We start from the raw sequence: 20,976 nt of genomic DNA, 5'->3' as shown, positions 1-20,976 counted from the left end.
TTTTTTTTTGTTTTTGCATTGAGACATGGGCAATTTACATTCTCAATGTTGAGCACATCATTACTGTGATACTATAAATATAAATCTTCAGTCTGTACACAATTTGTTGATTCAAATCAGAATAAAGGCAGGACAAGAAATACTACCTTTTTGATTGGATGACTTCTATAGTACATGCATTTATGATTAATGGAGAAAATGTATACAATAAAAACAAAGTCACAATGCAAAAAGAAAATCTTAATGGCGTCAATGGACTCTCTTTTGATTTGGGGGTTAAATGTAACCCATCTTTTAACCAACTTTGTGAGATTCACCCTAATAGTTCAGACTCACATTGAAACAGACTTAATGCTACAAGGTAATCCGAGTTACTACCTCTCCAATTACTTTAGAAAATTGTACAATGAATGGTTTAAGCCATTATTCAGCACCATATTTTATTTTCACATACCTACAAAAATATTAAAATCGCCATGGCTTCAGGTTTGTGCAGCAGGCTGCAACGTTAAAGTTGAACAAGCTTGAACCAGAACATTGTTAGTCAAACCACAACAACATTTTAAAATGTTTAATTTAGAATTGGAAAATGACATCTTTACATGACCAGACCCATCAGATGGACGACAGGCAACATAGGCATCTATGAATTACCACAGGCACACTATGGGCAGACTTGCACTATACTCTATACAGACAAAGCCACATGGAAAGGTTGTGGCCTTTAGTTTTCTTATCTGAACTCACTTGAACCACAAGCAGCCCATCGGATCCTTTGCTGAGAACCTCTCTTTTGGTCGTTAGATGAGATACATTATATGGTCGACTTTGATTTGCATTAAAAAAAGAAAAGAAAAAAAGATAACTCTGTTGTGGCTTCCAGGCTTGTCCTTAAATATCTAAGTCATATATTTACAGGGCTGTTCACCTTGCACTCATTTTACAGAACAAAACTTCACTGCAGGGAAGGATGGTTTTTTTTTTTTTTGTTTTTTTTTAAATTCAGTAAAAGGTTTATTTCAGTGATCCCTCGTCCAGGCCATCGAACAGAAGAACAAACCGGAGGGGAGGCGGGACTTGACTCGTGAGCAGAGGGTTAGCAAAGCTAAATGTCAATCGTCTGTGAGGTCCTGCACAAAGAGGACTTCTGACCGGCTCAGACCGGCTTCCTTCAGAGTGGGGGGATTGGGCAGCTCTTCCGTCGGCAGGCAAGGCAGGACCCGGCGTGGGAAATTCGTTACTATTTGGAATTTCTCAGGGGTCTCTTTCAATGAAAACAGGAAGTCGTGTATTACCTAAAAAGGGGAAAAATACGTTTTAGCCACTGGTTTTAGTCCAAAATTTATTTTTTAATATTAGGTGGTATCTCGTAGTACAAAGACTGAGCTTTTGATGAAAACATCAACTTCAAAAAGCATCTCATGAGCCTGTTCTCCTTTTCTTCAACCACAGATGCTGTAGACGCTGATATCATACTGTTATGGTTCTCAACACTGTATAAAAGAGCAGCTGAAGGGTGTTTACCGTCAAAGACTGGCTGAAGAGGAATCTCCGTTCCACGCGAGTGTCGTTGGGCAATTTGAACACTATTTTGACACTGTCAGGGTCGTCTGAGGGCGGCTCAGGGGGAAGACACTCAGACTTGCGCTCCTTCTCTTCTTCCAGTGTCTGTCATTAGACAATCATTAGGAAGTCATTAAGTGAAATTTGTCAACCGACTAAACAGTCATCGTGAACAGTTATTCATGATGTGCAAAGAAAAAGACTGCAGGTTTTTCCTCTTTAGGTTAAAGACAAACGTAGCTGTTCACAAGTTTTTGGAATTACAACTATCCATGGACTAGGGCTGGGTAAAAAAAAAAAAAAAACGATTCTCAATGAAAATCCAATATCGATCTTGTGAAGTGATAGTCTTGATCTTCCTCTTTACTACTAGTTACAGCATAAATAAGTATGAATACAGTACAACTTACCGAATCCATATCATCTCACATGTAATCGGTCAACCAGTGTTTCAACCGCAGAAAGACGTCAATAAAACAGCTAGTAAAGAATGTCATGTAATGTTACATTTACCTCAGAAAAGCCATTCAACGTCCAAAAACTAGTTTGTCGGCTAGAAAAATCAACTCTAAAGAGGAGCATTTCACTAAATATATTAACTATATTGCATGTTTATTGTATTTTTACTTAACCTGTTCTTCAATATTTAATGCATGTTTGAATAAATCCTTCATGATTTTATGTCAGCCATTATTATTAACCATTATTATAACGTTGTTATAAAAGCTTCCTTGTGTGGAATGCAAGTAGCCTACAAATCTATTACTTTAACCTTTAATATTATAACACTGAACCTGATAAGCCCAAATTAATCTGTATCAAATTTAATTGAAATACAAATCAAATTGTGAAATTTGAGTCAACACCCAGCCCTACCATGGACAGATTAGTTCTTTTACCGTGATCAATTTAAGGGTGCTTTTTACGTCATTGATTTGGGTCTAAACCGCGGTACAATTGCATCAAAGCAGCAGCTGTTTACCCGTCGCATGGTAACAACAACGCAGAAGGCAGCAAAATGCATAGCAGTGCTCACCTCACCTTAGATTTAGGTTTTTGAACCTTTGGTTTTGTTTTCAGCACATAATGGCACTTGCGTCTTTCTGCTTCTAATGTACTGGAAACGTTCTAAAGAACACAGGAGTCCAGCAGAAAAGTGACGTATATATTTTTTGCTTGCAGAGCGTCAGGAAAGTGAGTGAGAACACAGTTTTATCGAATCATACATCAATAGCGCTTTACTTCCGTGATTTAGTACGATTGCGACTACGTGTAGTTCACATAAACCGTACCCCAGAACAACTTTTTTATTCAGACATTGTACGGTTTTGCGGTTGTGCTAGTGTGAAAGCACCCTAAAAAAAGATTGAATTATTTGGTATATCCTATAATTTCTTAATTTAAACAATTATCAACAAATGTATTTTTAAAAATAATTTATTGTACTTTATATAATATCAAATCACTTACTCTCAGTCTCCTCTCCTCAGCGAGGATGCTCTGGCGTGCCTTCTCCTCCTCTTGGCGTTTCTGCTCTTGTTCTTCTCTTTTCTTTCTGTCTTTTTCCTGGTCTGCACGGAGGGACTCCAGGTAAGCTTCATCCTGCTGCTGCCTCAGTACCTGCGTCTGATTCCTCTCCTCCCTGTAGTTACAAAACAGAAAATGATGTGTGTGTTTGTGTGGTTATAGACTTTACATTTTTTAGAAAGCCAACTATGTAACCTTACCTCTCTAGTTGCTCTGACATGAGATATGTCTGGTTTGCCTCCATGATGAAGTTCAGCTGGTTGATAAGATCCTCAGGCTGGATCAGCCCCTCCAGTCTTCCAACAACTGTCATTTTGCGGTCCTTCAGCATGATCATAGCCAGGAAGGGATAGGTGTTCTCACGCAGGGCCTGAGAGACTGAACACACAACATAAAGGAAACAAGCTCAAACCACATCTCGTGAGATAATAGGGGCTTTCGCACCGGGTAGTTCTAGGAACTAGCCACCAGGGTGGTTCCCCGATAACTAATGGTTCCCTTAGGAACATTTTCCTGTTTGCAAGTAGGAACTCTGAAGTGACGTAAGCCGCGCTTCTTGTTGTGACTTATTTTAACGGCGCTGAGAATGCCAGAGCCCGAGCTAACAGTGCTCGCATTTTCCGTGTTCACTCGTATCTGTCTAACAGTACTGTCTAATAAGTTATTAGATAGAACTGTTATACATAGAAAGTAGACAGTATATGAAAAGGTATTAGCATTTGCAGTGTGTTTGATGTCCAGTGTTGCTAGCTGAGCAGAAATACATAATGATGTTTCGCTTGGTCCCCTCAAAGTTGCGTAGGATTTTCTCCTTATAGCATAAAGGTTAAGAGGCCCATCTATCACTGTTTTCCATGTTCATAGAGTTAGTTTCTGGAATAAATATATAGGTTATAATCTGTGTGTTTACACAGCTTTTTAAAAAATGGCGGGTGCTGGTGTTTAGCATGCGTTCGGCCAATCAGCGTACACTAACGTCACAGATAGTTCCTGTAGTGCTGGTTTAGACCCTACTCTGAAGTAGGAGCTAAATTAGTTCCTTCATAAGGAGTTCCTAGAACTAAAATCATTCCTAGTTCCTGCAGTGCGAACACACCAAATTCCGGGAACTTCCGCCAATAGGTCTAGGAACTGAAGAGGTTCCTACGGTGCAAAAGCCCCTTATGATGACACCATAACAATATTCAGAAAGAGATTAATCAGAGACGTAGAAGTGACGTTGGTTACCTCTGTAACCCTCCGGCTTGCTGGTGGAACATGCCCAAAACAGCATCCTTGTGTTAATGAAGGTCAGTACCTCTTCTGAACATAATGTGGCTCTGAGAGAGACAGACAGACAGGAGCTCTAGTTATGAAATCAGAAGCTCACCAGATGTTACATGAATGAACATCACAACTTTAAACCTACCGGCAGAACTCATCTGTGTCCTGGTGATCATCTCCATGAAGATAAACTAACAAGTAGCGAAGTTCTCGCTTGGCATCATTCAGAGCCTAGAAGAAAAAAAAGTTAATTTGATACACTTTTTGATTTACTTCATGCAAGTCATTTCAGTCTGCCTGATTAATGGGTCAATATTTGAAGTTAAATGGTCTTAATATTGTAAGAATGTTAAGATAAATACATCAGTTATACATCAACACACCTGACTATATGTTCCCTGGTAGAAAACTGGATGCGATCTACCATATTTCTCCTCAAAATTATGAATAAAGGACATGACATCCCCAACAGGATCTGTGACACGACCCCTTGGATCTGACCGAATGAATCTCAGGGCAAACCTGAAAAATTTAGGAAAGGAAGAAACATCAGTGGAAAGACTAGTAGCATTAGTGTAATATAATACAGGTCTTTGTTAACATTTCTAAGTTTAATTGCTTTAATACCTGAATACATCCAGAAGTGTATAATACGTAAACCTGAAGGGAAGCATTATCAAGTAGTAACTCCAACCTAATAAGCCCTGTAAAAAAAGTAAACGTTTATATAAGCACTTTGTTTAATATTTATAGAGATCATGTTGTGATATTTTGTTTTGTCAAAATAATCATGTGTTAAACGGTATTACCCTGAACTGTATGTCACACCAGGCCGAAACCAGCAAATTACCACTTGACATTTTTATATTTACCACAGCTGCATAAAAACTTATATTTGACATGTGTCATTTTTTGAAAACATTGGTACAAACGAAATGAGCACTGGGAAAGAAAGGAAATACACAAAACCAAATAGACTCTCTTACTCTAGGCTGTGGCCTTGAGACAATATAGCTATACACTCTGTGGTCTGTTGTGTTGACCTGTAACGGTCTGGCGGGTGGCGGGTTGAAGACACTCGGAACTCCTTCTTGCTCATTTAGTCTGTCTTGTACTGCAGCCTGCAACAAAGATAGATTCCCAATTAATCCTACAATTATATGGTTCCTAATACAAAATGATAAACAAAACTAAAATGACTGGATCAATTCATCTGGTTTACCATCTCTCACCTCAATGTTCCAATTGTGCTGTTCTAATGTGCGCCGACATTGGTCCATTGACTCCAAGCCTGTCAGGTCCTGAATAATATGTGTCATTTGCCAACAAAAGTCTTTAGGTTAAAAAAAGAGCTGGTATCTATTGTCACAATAACTTAGAAAATAAATATCCAGTTGCCTGGCTAGCATGTTTATAAAATGTGTGCCAAAAGTTCTGCTACTGAATGAAACAGTTATGTTTCATTCAGGCGATATGTTTGAAAAATTATAGATTACGCGAGTGTTTTCGAGATCAGTCACTAGTCAAGGGCGTATTTCTTTTATATTACTCTAACTCAGTAGTAGCCTAGATGTAGAAGAAGTAACGGAAACTTCTCCAATGATGGTAACTTGCAACCAGTTTAAAACAAGACAAATAAACTCATCCTCAAATTCAGCAGGTTAAAAGTAAGTAATGCCAAACTGGGAGCAGATTAGGACTGCGTCTAGAAACCTAGCGAGCTGTCTCTCTAACGTTAGATAGCATTTTTGATATTACGCACCCGTATGACTAGCGGTTCTCCCTCTCTTTATTTATAAATAAAAATAAAAGTACTGCAGCCAAATTAGACAACATTTTGGCCATCATAAGCGCTCTTGACTTTACTTTGATCAAATCTAACTTACTGTCAAGGTAGGCAGCTCTCTAGGTTTTGAGACACAATAAATGACTCGCTGCCTAACTGACAGCTGCCATTTCAACTAAAACAAGACACTTGTAAACACTAGAAAGTCTTTATGTGGACACCAATCAAAAGGTTATTATACAGATTAATTCTGTATTTATTAGGTGCACTGAAGCTGGTCTTGGTTGAGTAAAAACTAACGATCTTAATGGGAGTTAGCTCGCTGACTGGTCATTTATACCTAAAGCGGCTGAGCTGGATACCACGAACACAATTTTTCTGATAATTGAGCGTATAAAATATTCAATCAATATGTGTCACCAAGACAAATTAATTGATACCTGAAACTGGAGGAGTTTTTCAGTTTGAGCCTGAGATAATTCCTGTTCTTCTGGCGCCGCCATCTTACCTCGCCGAGCCCTAATAAAACGTGATGACGTATAAAGCGTGCTGACATGACGAATACGTTATACGTTGCACAAACAACTCTTTCTTTTTTGCGCCACCTGCTGCGCAGGAGTCGAGTGGCGCATGTTTTGTTTTATCTACATTGTTTTCACTAAGAACAATGTTCATACGTAATATACAATAAACAGTGTTCTTTATTTTTATTTGAACAATTAAAAAAATAGTTAAGTGCAGCTAGTAATCATAATTAATGTATTTAAAATAGATAGATAGATAGATAGATATATAGATAGATAGATAGATAGATAGATAGATAGATAGATAGATAGATAGATAGATAGATAGATGATAGATAGATAGATAGATAGATAGATAGATAGATATATAGATAGATAGATAGATAGATAGATAGATAGATAGATAGATAGATAGATAGATAGATAGATAGATAGATAGATAGATAGATAGATAGATAGATAGATAGATAATCTTCATTTTCAGATAATAGCATGATCTTTAGACACTTAAGGTGGGTTGCAAGAAAAAAAAAAAAAAAAAAAAAAAAAAAAAAATTGAAGCATTTTAAATCTTAAAAGGAAAGAGACTCATACATGACTATACAATAATTCACTAAGGGATTTTATTATCTTTGGATAAGTATTTTATGGATGATATACATAGATCCATATATAGATAGGCATGATAGGCCAATTCTTACATTCATTTTTAAAACAAGTTAACGAGGGTTTACTGTTATTCCACTTGCTTTTTATTTACCCATAGTAATAATAACATTGGTGACCTTAAATAATTTAAGTGAAGGAAACACATTTGAATATGTACAACATTGTAAAAAACAAACAATATACAACATAAAAAAAATAAAATAAAGGGAAAAGAGACCAAGAGACTCAACAGTAGACACTAGGGAATGAGTTTGCATAAGTATTCATGAAAAATTAGGGCTTTTTTTGTTTTGCAACATTTCAGGGATTGTTTATATAATTTAGAAAGGCATTAAAGACAGGGGATGTTTTAAGAAATCGACATTTGTGTATGCAATATTTTGCCATTAAAATCAGATTATTCACTCCAAACTCAGTTGTTCTGTTCTCCATTTGAAGTCCAAATTTAACGTATCCATATGTTAAAATTGGAATATTTTGTGTATCGTACATGATCCAGTACTGGAAACGAAAGCATCCCAGAAGGTCTGGGTTACACTACAAGAGAAGAAGAGATGTTCTGCGGTTTCAATGTCAGAATTACAGAAAGTACAAACATTCACATCCATATTAAATCTTTGATGCAAGAAGTTGTTACATGGATAAATCTCATTCATCACTTTGAAGTGAACTTCTTTTACCTTCGGTGAAATAGGAAAAGAAAGGTAACTGGTTCTTATATCTTCACTAAACAATTGCTGGTAAATTTATGGAAGATAATGTTTTCTCTTGAATGGTGAAGGGAAGCAGATCGAAATGAGAACATTTCTAAAAAATGTATTATTACATTCATTTTTATCTAAGAAATTATAAATTAATAATATAATTAAGGAATATTTTATTGCAAATTTCTTCATGTGTCACGTGATGCACAGCTGGCGGAAACGCCGTGTTTATTCCACTTCCTGTCAACCGATGTTCTAATCATGGCAACTGCAACGACCCCGGTTGGCCAAGATCAACCGAACAAAACAGCTTCTCCACCGGTCGTGTTTGATTTGTCTCAGCCTCCGGTCATAGAGGGATTTACCCCGCTGCCCAGGGCGAGGGAAGAGAACTTTAAAGACAAATTCATCAGGAAAACGAAAGAAAATCCGTTCGTTCCTATAGGTGAGTTACATAAAGCAGTGACTTACTTACACAAGCTGCACAACATAGCTGCTACATTATATGATACAACCACCATAGAGCTTCATATGATCTTGTTTACCAACATTTAAACACCGTTAAACATAAATTTCAAAGAGTTTTGAATGGGCTTAATGCAGTGCCATAGCATGGAAACGTCTTATGTCATGCATTCAATCTTTGGCATCATATGGCATATTCTGAATCACACTAAGTTACAGGGTTTCTACCATACAGCTGACATTTCACTTTTGCACTCATAGTTTGACTTTCATCTCCCCCTGTCAAAGTAACACCAGACATTTAAATATTTAGACATTTAGAGTTCCCTCTTCTGTGTAATGGAAGTGGTGCTGTGCAAATTCTTTGCTGTCAAAGCCAGAATAAAAGGATAACCAGGATAAAATACAATAAACAAAAACAGGGGCATTGTTGGTGTTGAAGCTTGGTCAAGGCTGAATGTGACCCATTCTTATACACAATAATCATCAGCTGTTTAAAAACTTACCTACATTTGGTTCTTGACCATTGAAAATAGTTAACATTCAACAATTTGAGCATGGAGCTGCTTTGAGATCCCCATATCTATGGGACTGAACTTTACAGGACCTTAACTTTTCTTTTGGAATCTAAATTAATTAAGAATGAGAATCTAGAAGGATATTAATATATCTTGAATACTTTTTGAGTTACAGGCATGACAACTTTAGAAAAAGCATATTTATGGCACTCAGACAGGTATTTGTTCTATGCAATTGAGCTGATAGAAAAAAATATATATATTTCTAGTTTTAACATTTATTTCGTTATATATTCCTCTTTAAAATAAAAAAGGTATCAGCTGTATTCAAAGTGGCCCACGTTTGGGTTTTGACCCCTGAAAATGTGTACAATTTATTTACCAATTTACTCATGGAGACACATTAACATGTCCGTATCTCTGGGATTGAACCATCGAGGGGCTTTAAAATGAAGATACCAAAAGAAAAGTTTAAGAACCAGAATCTAAAAGGATATTAAGATATCTTTAATACTTCTTGAGTTACAGTCATGCAAACTTGTGGCAAAAAATACAAGAAGTGCTTTTTGCCCTTTTTAAACTGTCACTGTTGGCATATGATGAAACAAAGATCGCTAAAGTCAACATATTTTACTAATAGACCAACCTATCTCTGTGTAAAAATAAAAATGATGCTGCCATCTTTCTAAAGTCATTTTTACACCCCTGTAATTTGGCTCCAAATCTCAGGTGAAAATTGTCATTTTGACCCCTCTCCAAAATAGTGTATTACACAATAAATATACATCTGTGTGACATTTAATATTTGGCTTTCATCACTATTTATGTTCGTCTTCGCACTAAAAAAATATTAACAGAATAAAAAAATTGAGAGGGGGACCTCTGGTTGAGTTGACACGGAATGACCCTATAATATGCTGATTTGGGGCTTAAGAAATATTTCATATTATCAATATCAGTGTTGAAAACAGTTTGCAGCTTTATGTTTTTGTGGAAGCTGTGATAATTCTCAGTAGGACACCAAATTGTACCGTATATACAGGTCCTTCTAAAAAAATTAGCATATCATGAAAAGGGTCTCTAAACGAGCTATTAACCTAATCATCAAATCAACTAATTAACTCTAAACACCTGCAAAAGATTCCTGAGGCTTTTAAAAAACTCCCAGCCTGTTTCATTACTCAAAACAGCAATCATGGGTAAGACTGCCGACCTGACTGCTGTCCAGAAGGCCATCATTGACACCCTCAAGCAAGAGGGTAAGACAGAAATAAATTTCTGAACAAATAGGCTGTTCCCAGAGTGTTGTATCAAGGCACCTCAGTGGGAAGTCTGTGGGAAGGAAAAAGTGTGGCAAAAAACGCTGCACAACGAGAAGAGGTGACCGGACCCTGAGGAAGATTGTGGAGAAGGACCGATTCCAGACCTTGGGGGACCTGCGGAAGCAGTGGACTGAGTCTGGAGTAGAAACATCCAGAGCCACCGTGCACAGGCGTGTGCAGGAAATGGGCTACAGGTGCCGCATTCCCCAGGTCAAGCCACTTTTGAACCAGAAACAGCAGCAGAAGCGCCTGACCTGGGCTACAGAGAAGCAGCACTGGACTGTTGCTCAGTTTTGCATGTCATTCGGAAATCAAGGTGCCAGAGTCTGGAGGAAGACTGGGGAGAAGGAAATGCCAAAATGCCTGAAGTCCAGTGTCAAGTACCCACAGTCAGTGATGGTCTGGGGTGCCATGTCAGCTGCTGGTGTCGGTGCACTGTGTTTTATCAAGGGCAGGGTCAATGCAGCTAGCTATCAGGAGATTTTGGAGCACTTCATGCTTCCATCTGCTGAAAAGCTTTATTGAGATGAAGATTTCATTTTTCAGCACGACCTGGCACCTGCTCACAGTGCCAAAACCACTGGTAAATGGTTTACTGACCATGGTATTACTGTGCTCAATTGGCCTGCCAACTCTCCTGACCTGAACCCCATAGAGAATCTGTGGGATATTGTGAAGAGAAAGTTGAGAGACGCAAGACCCAACACTCTGGATGAGCTTAAGGCCGCTATCGAAGCATCCTGGGCCTCCATAACACCTCAGCAGTGCCACAGGCTGATTGCCTCCATGCCACGCCGCATTGAAGCAGTCATTTCTGCAAAAGGATTCCCGACCAAGTATGTTCAGTTTTATGTTCAGTTATGCACTATTGAGTGCATAACTGAACATAATTATTTGAAGGTTGACTTTTTTTTTTTTTTAAAAACACTTATTTTATTGGTCGGATGAAATATGCTAATTTTTTGAGACAGGAATTTTGGGTTTTCATGAGGTGTATGCCAAAATCATCAGTATTAAAACAATAAAAGACCTGAAATATTTCAGTTGGTGTGCAATAAATCTAAAATATATGAAAGTTTAATTTTTATCATCACATTATGGAAAATAATGAACTTTATCACAATATGCTAATTTTTTGAGAAGGACCTGTAGTATTTTTGGCTGGGAGTAAGAGATAGGAAATCACAGTATTTTCTTTGCATCCGTTGATCTCTGGCTAAGTGAAGTTGTAAACATCAACGAGAATCCCAGGGCATGGTAGATTTTCCACTAAACACACCCTTCTCTCCAGCTGTGGGGTTTGAATGTGACCTACGCAGCTGTCCAGCTGGGGTTTACTCAAAATACAAGCTAAAGAAAACAGAAATGAAAGATAGAATTAAAAAAACTTTAAGATAAAAACAATTGGCACTAAATGTGTATTGTATGGTAATGATTCTTATGATTCTTTTATTCTTTATGTTATACAATCAAATGGAATAGCTGCAATTTTTCTGTGGTCTTCCTCCTCAGGTTGTTTGGGAACAGCCGGAGCATTGATCTACGGCCTCGGCGCCTTCAGACGGGGCAAGACCCGACAGTCCCAGCTGCTAATGAGAGCCCGTATCTTCGCCCAAGGCTTCACGGTCGTTGCCATTATAGTGGGTGTGGCTGTGACAGCACTGAAACCCAAGCAGTGAAGAGAACACAGAGACCCTGTTTGACCACATTGACAAATGCCTTATATGGTCGATGGGTGAAATGTGATATGAATGTGGAGTGAACTGAACATTAAATGCCAATTGTTAGCATTTTTTATTTTCTTTAAACTCTTCAGACCTGAAGTTTTCCCACTGAGCAAAAACAAAATAGCCCAGTGTAAGATCTCATATTATAGATCGACTGGTGGCACTATTTATAAAAGTGTATCAAACTGCCACATGCATTTAATACCCAGTATTTTATTTAAAGAGTGTCACAGTAACCACTGTTTTGAGGTTAAAGCATCTAGTTGACAGGCATAGTACCTGTTTTTCCATGTTGATGACCATTTCTTGAAACATTACATTGCTTCTTACCTCAGTTTTCTATTATGTATGTATGTGGACTAGTCAAGCTGCAGAGTAATGTATTCAAAGATAATGGGGATTCTTGATATTATCTAAACTATCCACCTGTAATAAATGTAGGCCTAAGTCTTATTTGTTTAGAAAAGTTACAATGAACGTCTGAATTCATTAGTTTTTCATTGAATTAATTTTATTTATGTATTGAACGTGTTATTGAATACACAATAATTATTGCATGGTCTGCATTGATGCACACACATAGAGTATTTGGAGTCAGGGTGAGGGCTAAGAAATCTATAAAAGGGAGAAAAAAAGTAAAAAATCACTGAGAAATGTAACCAATTTTAAATTACAAATTGATTTCATTACTAGATTGCTTCAATTAGTCAAAAAAAAAACTACAGATCGTTTCTTTGGCTATTAACCTTTGTTAGTTGTAATATGCAAATAAACTTCCAACCAAAATTCAGTTTTCAATGGAAACAAGGCCTCCTAACTTGTACAAACAAACTGTAGCATTTATACACCTGCCAATAAGTAACAAGCAAAGTCAACATCTGGACTATAAAAAGCAGTATTGTTTAACTTCCAGCATTTTTTGAAAAAGAACAACTATTCATTATTTCACTGTGCTACGTTTTATTTCTAGCGCTTTTGGATGCTTGACTGATGAAGGCCTACAGATAGTAAGTCTCACAGTGAGAAAAGGTTTAGGCACAGGATTCATTGCTGTAGACTGAGAATCAGGAACTGTACACTTGACAAAGTACATTATTTAAACTCTGTATTATTAGTCCCATATGTAGTAACAGTGGAAAACATTAACCGCTACATGAGCACAGTGCAATGAAGGATTGCTGTGCAGTAACTCTTCTTCATTTGTAAAAGATTTTTGCTAATTTAAGTAATTAAGAAGCTGTTATGAGCAACATGCATGGGAAATTAAAAACTGCACATAACTAATAATTATTTGAATATTGAAAATTGGTAATGTGAAAATTATAATAGGTCAATAACCTTAGCAAGCTCAGAAATATAATGTCCCTCTTTGCAGTGAACAGAAATACAAAAAAGCAATGATGCCAAACCCAGATACTGATTACACCACAGCATTCAACTATTGAAGACAAATAATGACAAAAAAAATATTACATAGGGTGAGAGATGGTAACTAAACTGTATCCAAGTATAGAATGTAAACGAATACTTCCATTTCCTTTGTTGCAAGGCAACAAAGACACTTTTGGTTCCAGTGAATTAATGCTGTCTCATGGTTTGCAGGCACTGCAAATGTCACAACAATCACAAAATAACTTGTAAGATGCACCAAAAAAACTTTTGGCATTTAGATAGAACTGCTGCCTTTCATGGACATTGGGATCAAGGGAAAAACCATGAATTCTTTTGACCTGTTTTCAAATGTTCTTCGTGGCACACTTGATTTTTTTTTTTTAAACTTACAGAATAGCCGAAATCTTCTGCCATTGCGAAACACCAGGGTACATAAATAGGAAGTTTAAATACAGTAAAGTGTACACATTCAATGACCCCATTAAAACATAAAAACTTAAATCTGTTTAAGTGTTCAGCCTCACTAAAATAAAGTGCAAGAGGGAACAAGAAAAGAAAGCCTAGGAGAAATGGTTATGTTAGCGAACCAGAGGCGTCTGTTTTAGAGAAATAAGAACGGAGCGCATCCGAGACACGTCTTTAGTCATACGGCTGGTCTTGGGGTTGAAGTCGCATAGACGGGCCACTTTCTCCCATTCTGTTCCAGGACTGTCATCATCACACTCCTTGAGGAAGGCCTCCTCTGATGCTCTAAAAGAACAGACAGGAGAGAATCATGAGCACCAGAGGTCATGTCATGCCTCGATATCAACCCCCAGTTTCACAGACAAGGCTTAAGCCTAGTCCCAGACTAAAATACATATTTGAGCTGTTTTAACTGAAAGCTACTTGTACTGACATATCTTAAAATATGTCAGTGCCATTGTTTTGTCTCAAGATGCACACTAGTAAGGTTTTCTTCTAAGGCACTTTTATAAAAGCTACTTAAGTGCCCTAATTGAACTATGGCCTAATCCTGGCTTAGTCTAAGCCCTGTCTGTGAAACCGGGCCCAAATGAAATGAGAGATCGACCAACATTATTTTCTATGTCCGATCTCCGATGGTAATTATTTTCTGTCCTAACATGACAATTTTTTTTACAGTCTATATGGTCTGAACACACTGAATGTGAAAGTTACACAATGTGACAATCACAGCCAATCAGAAGACATTTGTTATAAGTATATCCAGTTGTTTTGCCTAAACTTCTGTTTCTCAATTGAGAACGAAAGGGGAAACTTTTAAACCTATTAACAAAACTAGAAAAATGTGAATATCTGTCAAATATTGGTCAATTTAATATATATTAATAAAATTCATTTAAATAAAATATATATATTTAATAAATATTAAATTAATCAGATCTCTAAATGAAACGAGAAACAAAGCATGAATGTGATTACACTATCATTCAAAAGTTTGGGGTAGGTAAGATTTGTTTTGAAAGAAATGATAGAAATTGTATTCAGCAAGGACACACTAAATTGATCAAAAGTGACAGTAAAGATTTCTATCTTAAATAAATGCTTTTTCAAAAACTTACTATTTATCAAAAAATCCATGCATCACAGTTTCCACAAAAATATTAAGCAGCACAACTGTTTTCAACAGTTAAATGTGTAATAATAATTTACAATATTTCAGTTTTGATTAAACAAATGCAGCATTGGTGAGCAGAACATTAAAACATTACAAATCCTAAAACATTACATTACAAAAACATGTAAAAACATTACAAATCCTCAATGACCCCGAACATTTGAACGGCAGTGTAGTATCTTTGTTTATGTGATGCAAGCAAGGAACTGTGCATTTATGTTATTTCACTGATATGCATTAAACATACACAAAACCTATGGCATCAGAGTTGGGCTGTTTGTAGAAAGCCTTATCAGCGATCCTAGTGCACAAATAGGCAGGACAACACAAGAGGAAATGAAAACAAGATAAAGGAAAGGAAGAGAAAAATTGGAGCCGGAAAATGAAAGGGAGAGAGGGATACATAAGAAGAACATCAGTCTCACACAAGCTGCACATCAAAAGAAGTGTTAAAGTGCATCAAATCCTTTTTCATGATACTAAGAAGACTGAAGATAAAAGTTGAGATTAATCAACAGCATACGTGGTGCGGTTTGATCAGAAAAAGTTTGATCATCCCCTCAGTACGAATTGTAAGTGCATTACTTCAAATAAGATTTTTGCTTTAAGGAACAAGTCTACATTTCTTAAAGCTTAGCCCTCATTGAACCCAGAATATTCCTTTATTGATTATTTTACTTGACGTGCCTTTGTTTCTCTATCTGCTATTGGTTTACAAACACAAAATATTGAACGTGAATGAAAGGGATGGTACGGCAAATAAAAAATGCTGTCCTGCTGAGTTTAGCTCCAACCCTGCTTAAAGAAAAAAAAAAAAAAAAAAAAAAAACTTAGGCTGTCTCCAAAACCACCCTTATACCCTTAAATAGGGCGCTATTTGAGGGGACAGCCATTTGTAGTGGTGTCTGATACCATAGTGGACATTATTGAGTGCACTTATTAAATCCCACAAGGGCTACAGGGTAATATCATACAGGTATAAATCCATTTTTAATTGATTATTAAATTGTTCAAACATACACATGTTAGTTTCCATGACAGAGTTCAAGATACATTTTTTTCAACTTACAACTGGAGCTGCCAGTTTGCTAAGTTTCAAATAATTATTAAACAGCAAGCACAAACTATGCAACAGCGGCAGCCCTTCCGGCGCACTCAGTGTCTGAATTCACGCCCTCTCAAGTGAACTATATTAGCTGCTAGTGGAGTAATTTATGGAATAGTGAATGAGGGTATAGGGGTCGATTTCAGGCTATGTTTACACGGAAACGATCTGAAGAGAAAACGCAAAACTGGTGTTGCGTTATCACTTTTTGTTCTGCGTTTAGACGGTTGGGAAATCCGCGTGCATATGACGCAAAAGTGTGTGAAATTCGATGTAGTATGCACTCCAGGAAGCTAGGTGGCAATGTGAAGCACTGCCACACAACAACACCAATATCTTAGAATATTTTGTACAACTGCTAAAAAAAAAAAAGACTCTTGTATGTTTTTCAGAGCTGCTAGGGCAACTTGAAGGTCCGGCGTATGGAAATAATCTGACACGTTGGTTGTTATTTTCCTGTACTAGCGCATGCCTGTGACGTAAACGCGTACGCGACGCCACCGTGAGCAGATTTGCGTTTTTTTCCGTTTAGACAGGAACGCGACGACGGTGGAGCGTTTTTAAGATTTCCACTCTGGAGGGTGGTTTCACTTTTTTGCGTTTTTAAGCGCCCAAAACGCCGTTGCCGTGTAAACGAAAGGCACATCCGATAAAATATTTTTACGTTTTCACCCGGAATCGTTCTCGTGTAAACGGGGCCTCAGACACAGCGACACTGATTAGCTTGTTCAGGTGTGTTTGATTAGGGTTGGAGGAGCTAAACTCTGCAGGACAGCGGCACTCAGCGTTGCCCATCCCTGGCTAAAGTCAAAGTTCATGTCATTTCTATCAATAATAAAAAAGCATGCAGACAACTTTATGAACAGTCTTCTCTGTACACATGAAAATCTACAGTAAAACAAAGGGAATCAGATACCATGCAAGAGTCTGTTAAGAGGTGTGAGAGGTTGCTGACATTTAAAGCCAGCAGTAAGACTCACAATTAATTAATTACAGTAATTACGTTTACTTTTGAGTATGAGTCAAATGAGAGCTCCTCTAAAACATATTATTCATATTAAAAAAATATATCAGAAAACAAATATATGTAAGATACGTAAATCAAGTAAAATAATAATACTGACAATAGTAAATAACAATAAAACTCAGTTCTAGCTAACATTTTATAAGACATTCTTCATATCAATTGTTTTTGTATTTTTTGTATGGACTGGTGGTTCACAACAGTCTGCATCCTAATCTTCACTAACAAAAACATATAGTTCAATAAAGCATGCATATTAAAGATGTTAGGGTGAAAATACTTGTTGTTGGCTTTATTTTTCTCCATCTGTTCATTCTGGTGTACATGCCAGTCCTCTAGTTCTTTCCGGGCCTTGTCCCTCCACACAGCCTCAGCTGCTTTAGAGGCGGAATCTGCACATCGGAAACCAGAGAAAGTTCATATACAAAGCTGCTTATTTCATTTGTCTTTGTTTGCAAGATAATCATAGGTTTGGCTGCCTGTTTATGTTTTTTAAATACAAATTCATTTTATGAATCTGCTGCTTAAATAAAAGCATTCAACTATTTTCACTCTCAAATGTGCCTTTTATCAGTTCTAACTTTATGTTTTGCTGGCCAGTATTACAAACTGGTACCTATTATGTGGATGTAGCATTACTTAAAAGTGAAATACCCTATTCGGTTTAGTCACTCATGATTCATTTGTTTTACAACCTAAAGTATCTGATAATCATGGAAACTTGTTTCCACCATGGAATGAAAAAATAAAACTTTTTTTCTTGAAATGACAAGTTTATATCTCACAAATCTACAATTGCGGGTTTATATCTCACGATTCTGAGATATCTTGCAATTGCAAGTTTATTTCTTATAATTCTGATTCAGAATTGTGAGATAAAAAGTCGCAATTACCTTTCATATTTTTTATTCCGTGGAATAATGGAGGGGTTTCAGGGATGAAGTGTTTAGTATTCAGCTGGTCGTGTGATCTAAACGTGCTGGCCACCGTAAGAATGGACCAGTCTTATGTGGAATAAACTGGAATAAACATATTTTTCAAAAGTACTATTAACTAAATGATTTTAAACTGTGCTTTTAAGGCCTGGTTTCACATACAGGGCTTAGATTAAGCCAGGAGTAGGCCTTTAATTAGGGCATTTAAGTAACGTGTCTTAGAAAAAAACATCATTGATGTGTATCTTGAGGCAAAACAATGGTACTGACCTATTTTAAGATACGTCAGTGTAAGTTGCTTTCAATTAAAACAGCTCAAATATGCATTTTAGTCCGTGAAACCGAGCATAGATTAAATAAACTTAAACCAAACTTAAGTTAAGTTACATTTCCTGCATCTAATATGACATGCCAAACAATTGTCTTAATTGAACTTGGCAGGCTATCCAGTTAGTAACACACACACACTCACACTCTTATTGACGGTTATTTCTAATTCTACAGGAAATAATTCATACCTAATTCCTCCAGCCGAGACTTTTGTTCCTCCCTCCATTTGCGCAGACTTTCAGGTTCTTGTCTCAACATGTCGACTTGAGCAATGGCTGAGTAGCCATCAGTTGTGCCGTTGGTGTCCTAATGTTACAAATGATGATGTAACGTTAATAACGTCCTTCCCTGGCACAACTGGCAATTGTGTTGTAGTACATAAAAACAAAACAAGAACATTTTATATGACAAGATTAGTTGTTGTTTTTTAACCACACTCACCTGAAACATATCTCCGTTTACAGCAGTAGCTGGTGCTCCTCCAAAATCACCTGCACTCAAAAAGAAGAAACAACGAGTTTCAGCACTTGTTAGGCAACAGTTTCTACACTGTGTTGATTTATGGAAACATTACAGGCATCACCGGAATGCAGCACACCTTGTTGGACTGTGAGTACGTAAAAGACCTCTCTCACAATTTCTGGATCTAGTCAGCATGGGCTGGTGTGTTCTCTTTTATTATACTCAATGGCTTTTACTAGTGTGCTTTTCCAGTGGTTTGTTTGCTGGTCTTACCCTGACAGGTACAGGTGTGACTTTAACTCCAGCATTAAAGCTGATGATGTGATGCTAGACTACTAAAAAACATTGACTAGAACATTTGTTTTGGTGGTATTAGTTTTTAGTTCAGTTAAACAGTAAACCATATATATCAGTCTTCATGGTTGTTGTAAATCATAATAATTATTTTATTAATCTTCACTACTGTCAATAGCTCATTTTGATGATGATGTAGATTAGATTTAGAGCATCTTTGCTATATTTTTCTATATGTATTGCAATGACGATTCATTCTAACAATCAACAAGTACAGTGTAATTATTTTGTAAGCTTGGTTGTTTTTCTCCATTCTGTCACCTGATGGAGTTTTGGTTCCTTGCCACTGTTGCCTTGGCTTTTGGCTTGCTTAGTTGGGGACATTTAATATTCAACAATATTATTGATCTGCCTTACTTAAGGTGGACGTTGACGCAATTTTCTTCTAGAAACAAACTTTGTAGTATTATTTTCATGTTATCACAGTGAAGCTGCTTTGATACAATCTCTATTGTAAAAGGCGCTATATAAATAAAGGTGACTTGACTTGAGTTGACTTTTTGCTCTGAATTAATTTGCAACACTTTACTAAAAAGTACTACGGCAGTACTATGGTAGTGGCGGTACCCAGTGGTAATACCATGGTACTTCTATATAATGTAATATCAGTTACATGCAGTTACTATAGTAACTATAAATTATGCATAATTACAACTAAACCAAACCTAACCCTATAGTAAGTACATATTATTACTTAATATTACTCAGTACATGTATAATAACAGTGTAACAAGACACCTAAATTAAGGTGTCCATACTTTTTTGGACATGTACTATGGTATTCTTAAAAGCAAGTACAAATACCATGGTACAAGAATTTCAGTACATTTAGTAAGGGATGGTCAAAAACCATGGTACGTTTTAAGTGATATGATCTCATTTAGTAACGTTACAATGGAATTGTATGGCACTCCACGGTACTTTTAAGAATTCCACGATAGATATCCAAAACAGGGTACTACTAGTACTTATGTGTAAGAAGGATACTGTAGTATATTTTTACAATAAATAAATAAAATAACTCGAAAATTTATTTTTGCTTAAAAGCAAAAGCAAACAGCCCGCCGTGGCACACGCACCTCCGATGAACGTGTACGTGTCCGCGGGCGGAGGTCCGTCGTCGTCCTCCAGCGCGCCGAAGCCGAAGCCGGCGCTGTCGTTCTCGATCACAGCGATCTCATTCTCCTGCTGGGCCAGAAACTCCGCGGCCGGGTCTTCTTCTGTATGAACGCCGTTGTCGGAGGCGACAAACCCAAAGTCGTCAGCCATGTTTAACAAAGTAACACCGGCTTCCGTAAAGCTGCACTAAAACCCTCCAGCTGTTCTGTTCTTCGAGCGAGTTGGTAGTGTTTGAAAGGAACAATGAACGTAGTTGTTATAATTTGTATATAAAAAGTATATAAAGTAATTTGTACTTTTTTAATGGCAGCAGGTTGGCTATGAGTTGAATGACGCGCAGCTCTCGTTGTTGGGAGTGTTGTGAAAATGACAGGAACAATGTTGAACACACAGTTGATTTTTGGTGTTGTGTCTCCATCTACTGGAGAGAGTACGTAATACAGGCTCCAAACCTACAGGAAGCCAGGTATTCATGCCGTGACGTTGATCATGATGATTTTATTTTTTCCATCTTTAAAGGGGTTTTTGGAAGCCACTGGTTATACAAA

The 20,976-nt window shown here is 37.1% G+C and overlaps 3 protein-coding genes across 4 annotated transcripts; 1 reads left to right on the top strand and 2 right to left on the bottom strand.

Moving 5' to 3' along the window:
- Positions 1-556: 556 nt before the first annotated feature.
- faf2 (Fas associated factor family member 2) lies at positions 557-6,679 on the bottom strand. The gene is made up of 11 exons (XM_056262391.1): positions 6,580-6,679; positions 5,586-5,654; positions 5,340-5,474; positions 4,981-5,057; positions 4,737-4,875; positions 4,499-4,584; positions 4,318-4,409; positions 3,291-3,468; positions 3,034-3,205; positions 1,525-1,668; positions 557-1,295 (listed from the first exon to the last, which is right to left on the bottom strand). The coding sequence occupies exons 1-11, from the start codon at positions 6,640-6,642 to the stop codon at positions 1,113-1,115; spliced, it is 1,338 nt and encodes a 445-aa protein (XP_056118366.1). The 5' UTR covers positions 6,643-6,679; the 3' UTR covers positions 557-1,112.
- Positions 6,680-8,272: 1,593 nt separating this feature from the next.
- higd2a (HIG1 hypoxia inducible domain family, member 2A) lies at positions 8,273-12,049 on the top strand. The gene is made up of 2 exons (XM_056262390.1): positions 8,273-8,481; positions 11,854-12,049. Exons 1-2 carry the CDS (start codon positions 8,298-8,300, stop codon positions 12,018-12,020), a joined length of 351 nt encoding a protein of 116 aa, XP_056118365.1. The 5' UTR covers positions 8,273-8,297; the 3' UTR covers positions 12,021-12,049.
- A 1,779-nt stretch (positions 12,050-13,828) lies between these two features.
- On the bottom strand, positions 13,829-20,681 carry cltb (clathrin, light chain B). 2 transcript variants are annotated; one of them, XM_056262387.1, is made up of 6 exons: positions 20,389-20,681; positions 18,935-18,984; positions 18,682-18,799; positions 17,509-17,620; positions 15,347-15,400; positions 13,829-14,210 (listed from the first exon to the last, which is right to left on the bottom strand). In XM_056262387.1, exons 1-6 carry the CDS (start codon positions 20,576-20,578, stop codon positions 14,039-14,041), a joined length of 696 nt encoding a protein of 231 aa, XP_056118362.1. In that variant the 5' UTR covers positions 20,579-20,681; the 3' UTR covers positions 13,829-14,038. The 2 variants fall into 2 exon arrangements, with proteins under 2 accessions (XP_056118362.1, XP_056118363.1); XM_056262388.1 differs by lacking the exon at positions 15,347-15,400.
- Between the last annotated feature and the right edge of the window lie 295 nt (positions 20,682-20,976).

The sequence above is a fragment of the Rhinichthys klamathensis genome, unplaced genomic scaffold (assembly GCF_029890125.1).
Source record: "Rhinichthys klamathensis goyatoka isolate OS25496 unplaced genomic scaffold, OSU_Roscu_1.1 h1tg000192l_1, whole genome shotgun sequence".
In the NCBI taxonomy this organism is placed as follows: domain Eukaryota; kingdom Metazoa; phylum Chordata; class Actinopteri; order Cypriniformes; family Leuciscidae; genus Rhinichthys; species Rhinichthys klamathensis.
This window is presented reverse-complemented; position numbering and strand designations above follow the sequence as displayed.

Coding starts and splice junctions, on each gene's coding strand:
- higd2a (XM_056262390.1), top strand. CDS start 8,298: ATGGCAACTGCAACGACCCCGGTTGGCCAAGATCAACCGAACAAAACA. Junction 8,482..11,853: donor AAATCCGTTCGTTCCTATAG/GTGAGTTACATA, acceptor CTTCCTCCTCAG/GTTGTTTGGGAACAGCCGGA.
- faf2 (XM_056262391.1), bottom strand. CDS start 6,642: ATGGCGGCGCCAGAAGAACAGGAATTATCTCAGGCTCAAACTGAAAAA. Junction 3,469..4,317: donor CAAGCCGGAGGGTTACAGAG/GTAACCAACGTC, acceptor TTGTGTGTTCAG/TCTCTCAGGCCCTGCGTGAG. Junction 1,296..1,524: donor TCTTCAGCCAGTCTTTGACG/GTAAACACCCTT, acceptor TCCCCTTTTTAG/GTAATACACGACTTCCTGTT.
- cltb (XM_056262387.1), bottom strand. CDS start 20,578: ATGGCTGACGACTTTGGGTTTGTCGCCTCCGACAACGGCGTTCATACA. Junction 18,800..18,934: donor TAAACGGAGATATGTTTCAG/GTGAGTGTGGTT, acceptor TTGTAACATTAG/GACACCAACGGCACAACTGA. Junction 17,621..18,681: donor GTCTCGGCTGGAGGAATTAG/GTATGAATTATT, acceptor TCCGATGTGCAG/ATTCCGCCTCTAAAGCAGCT.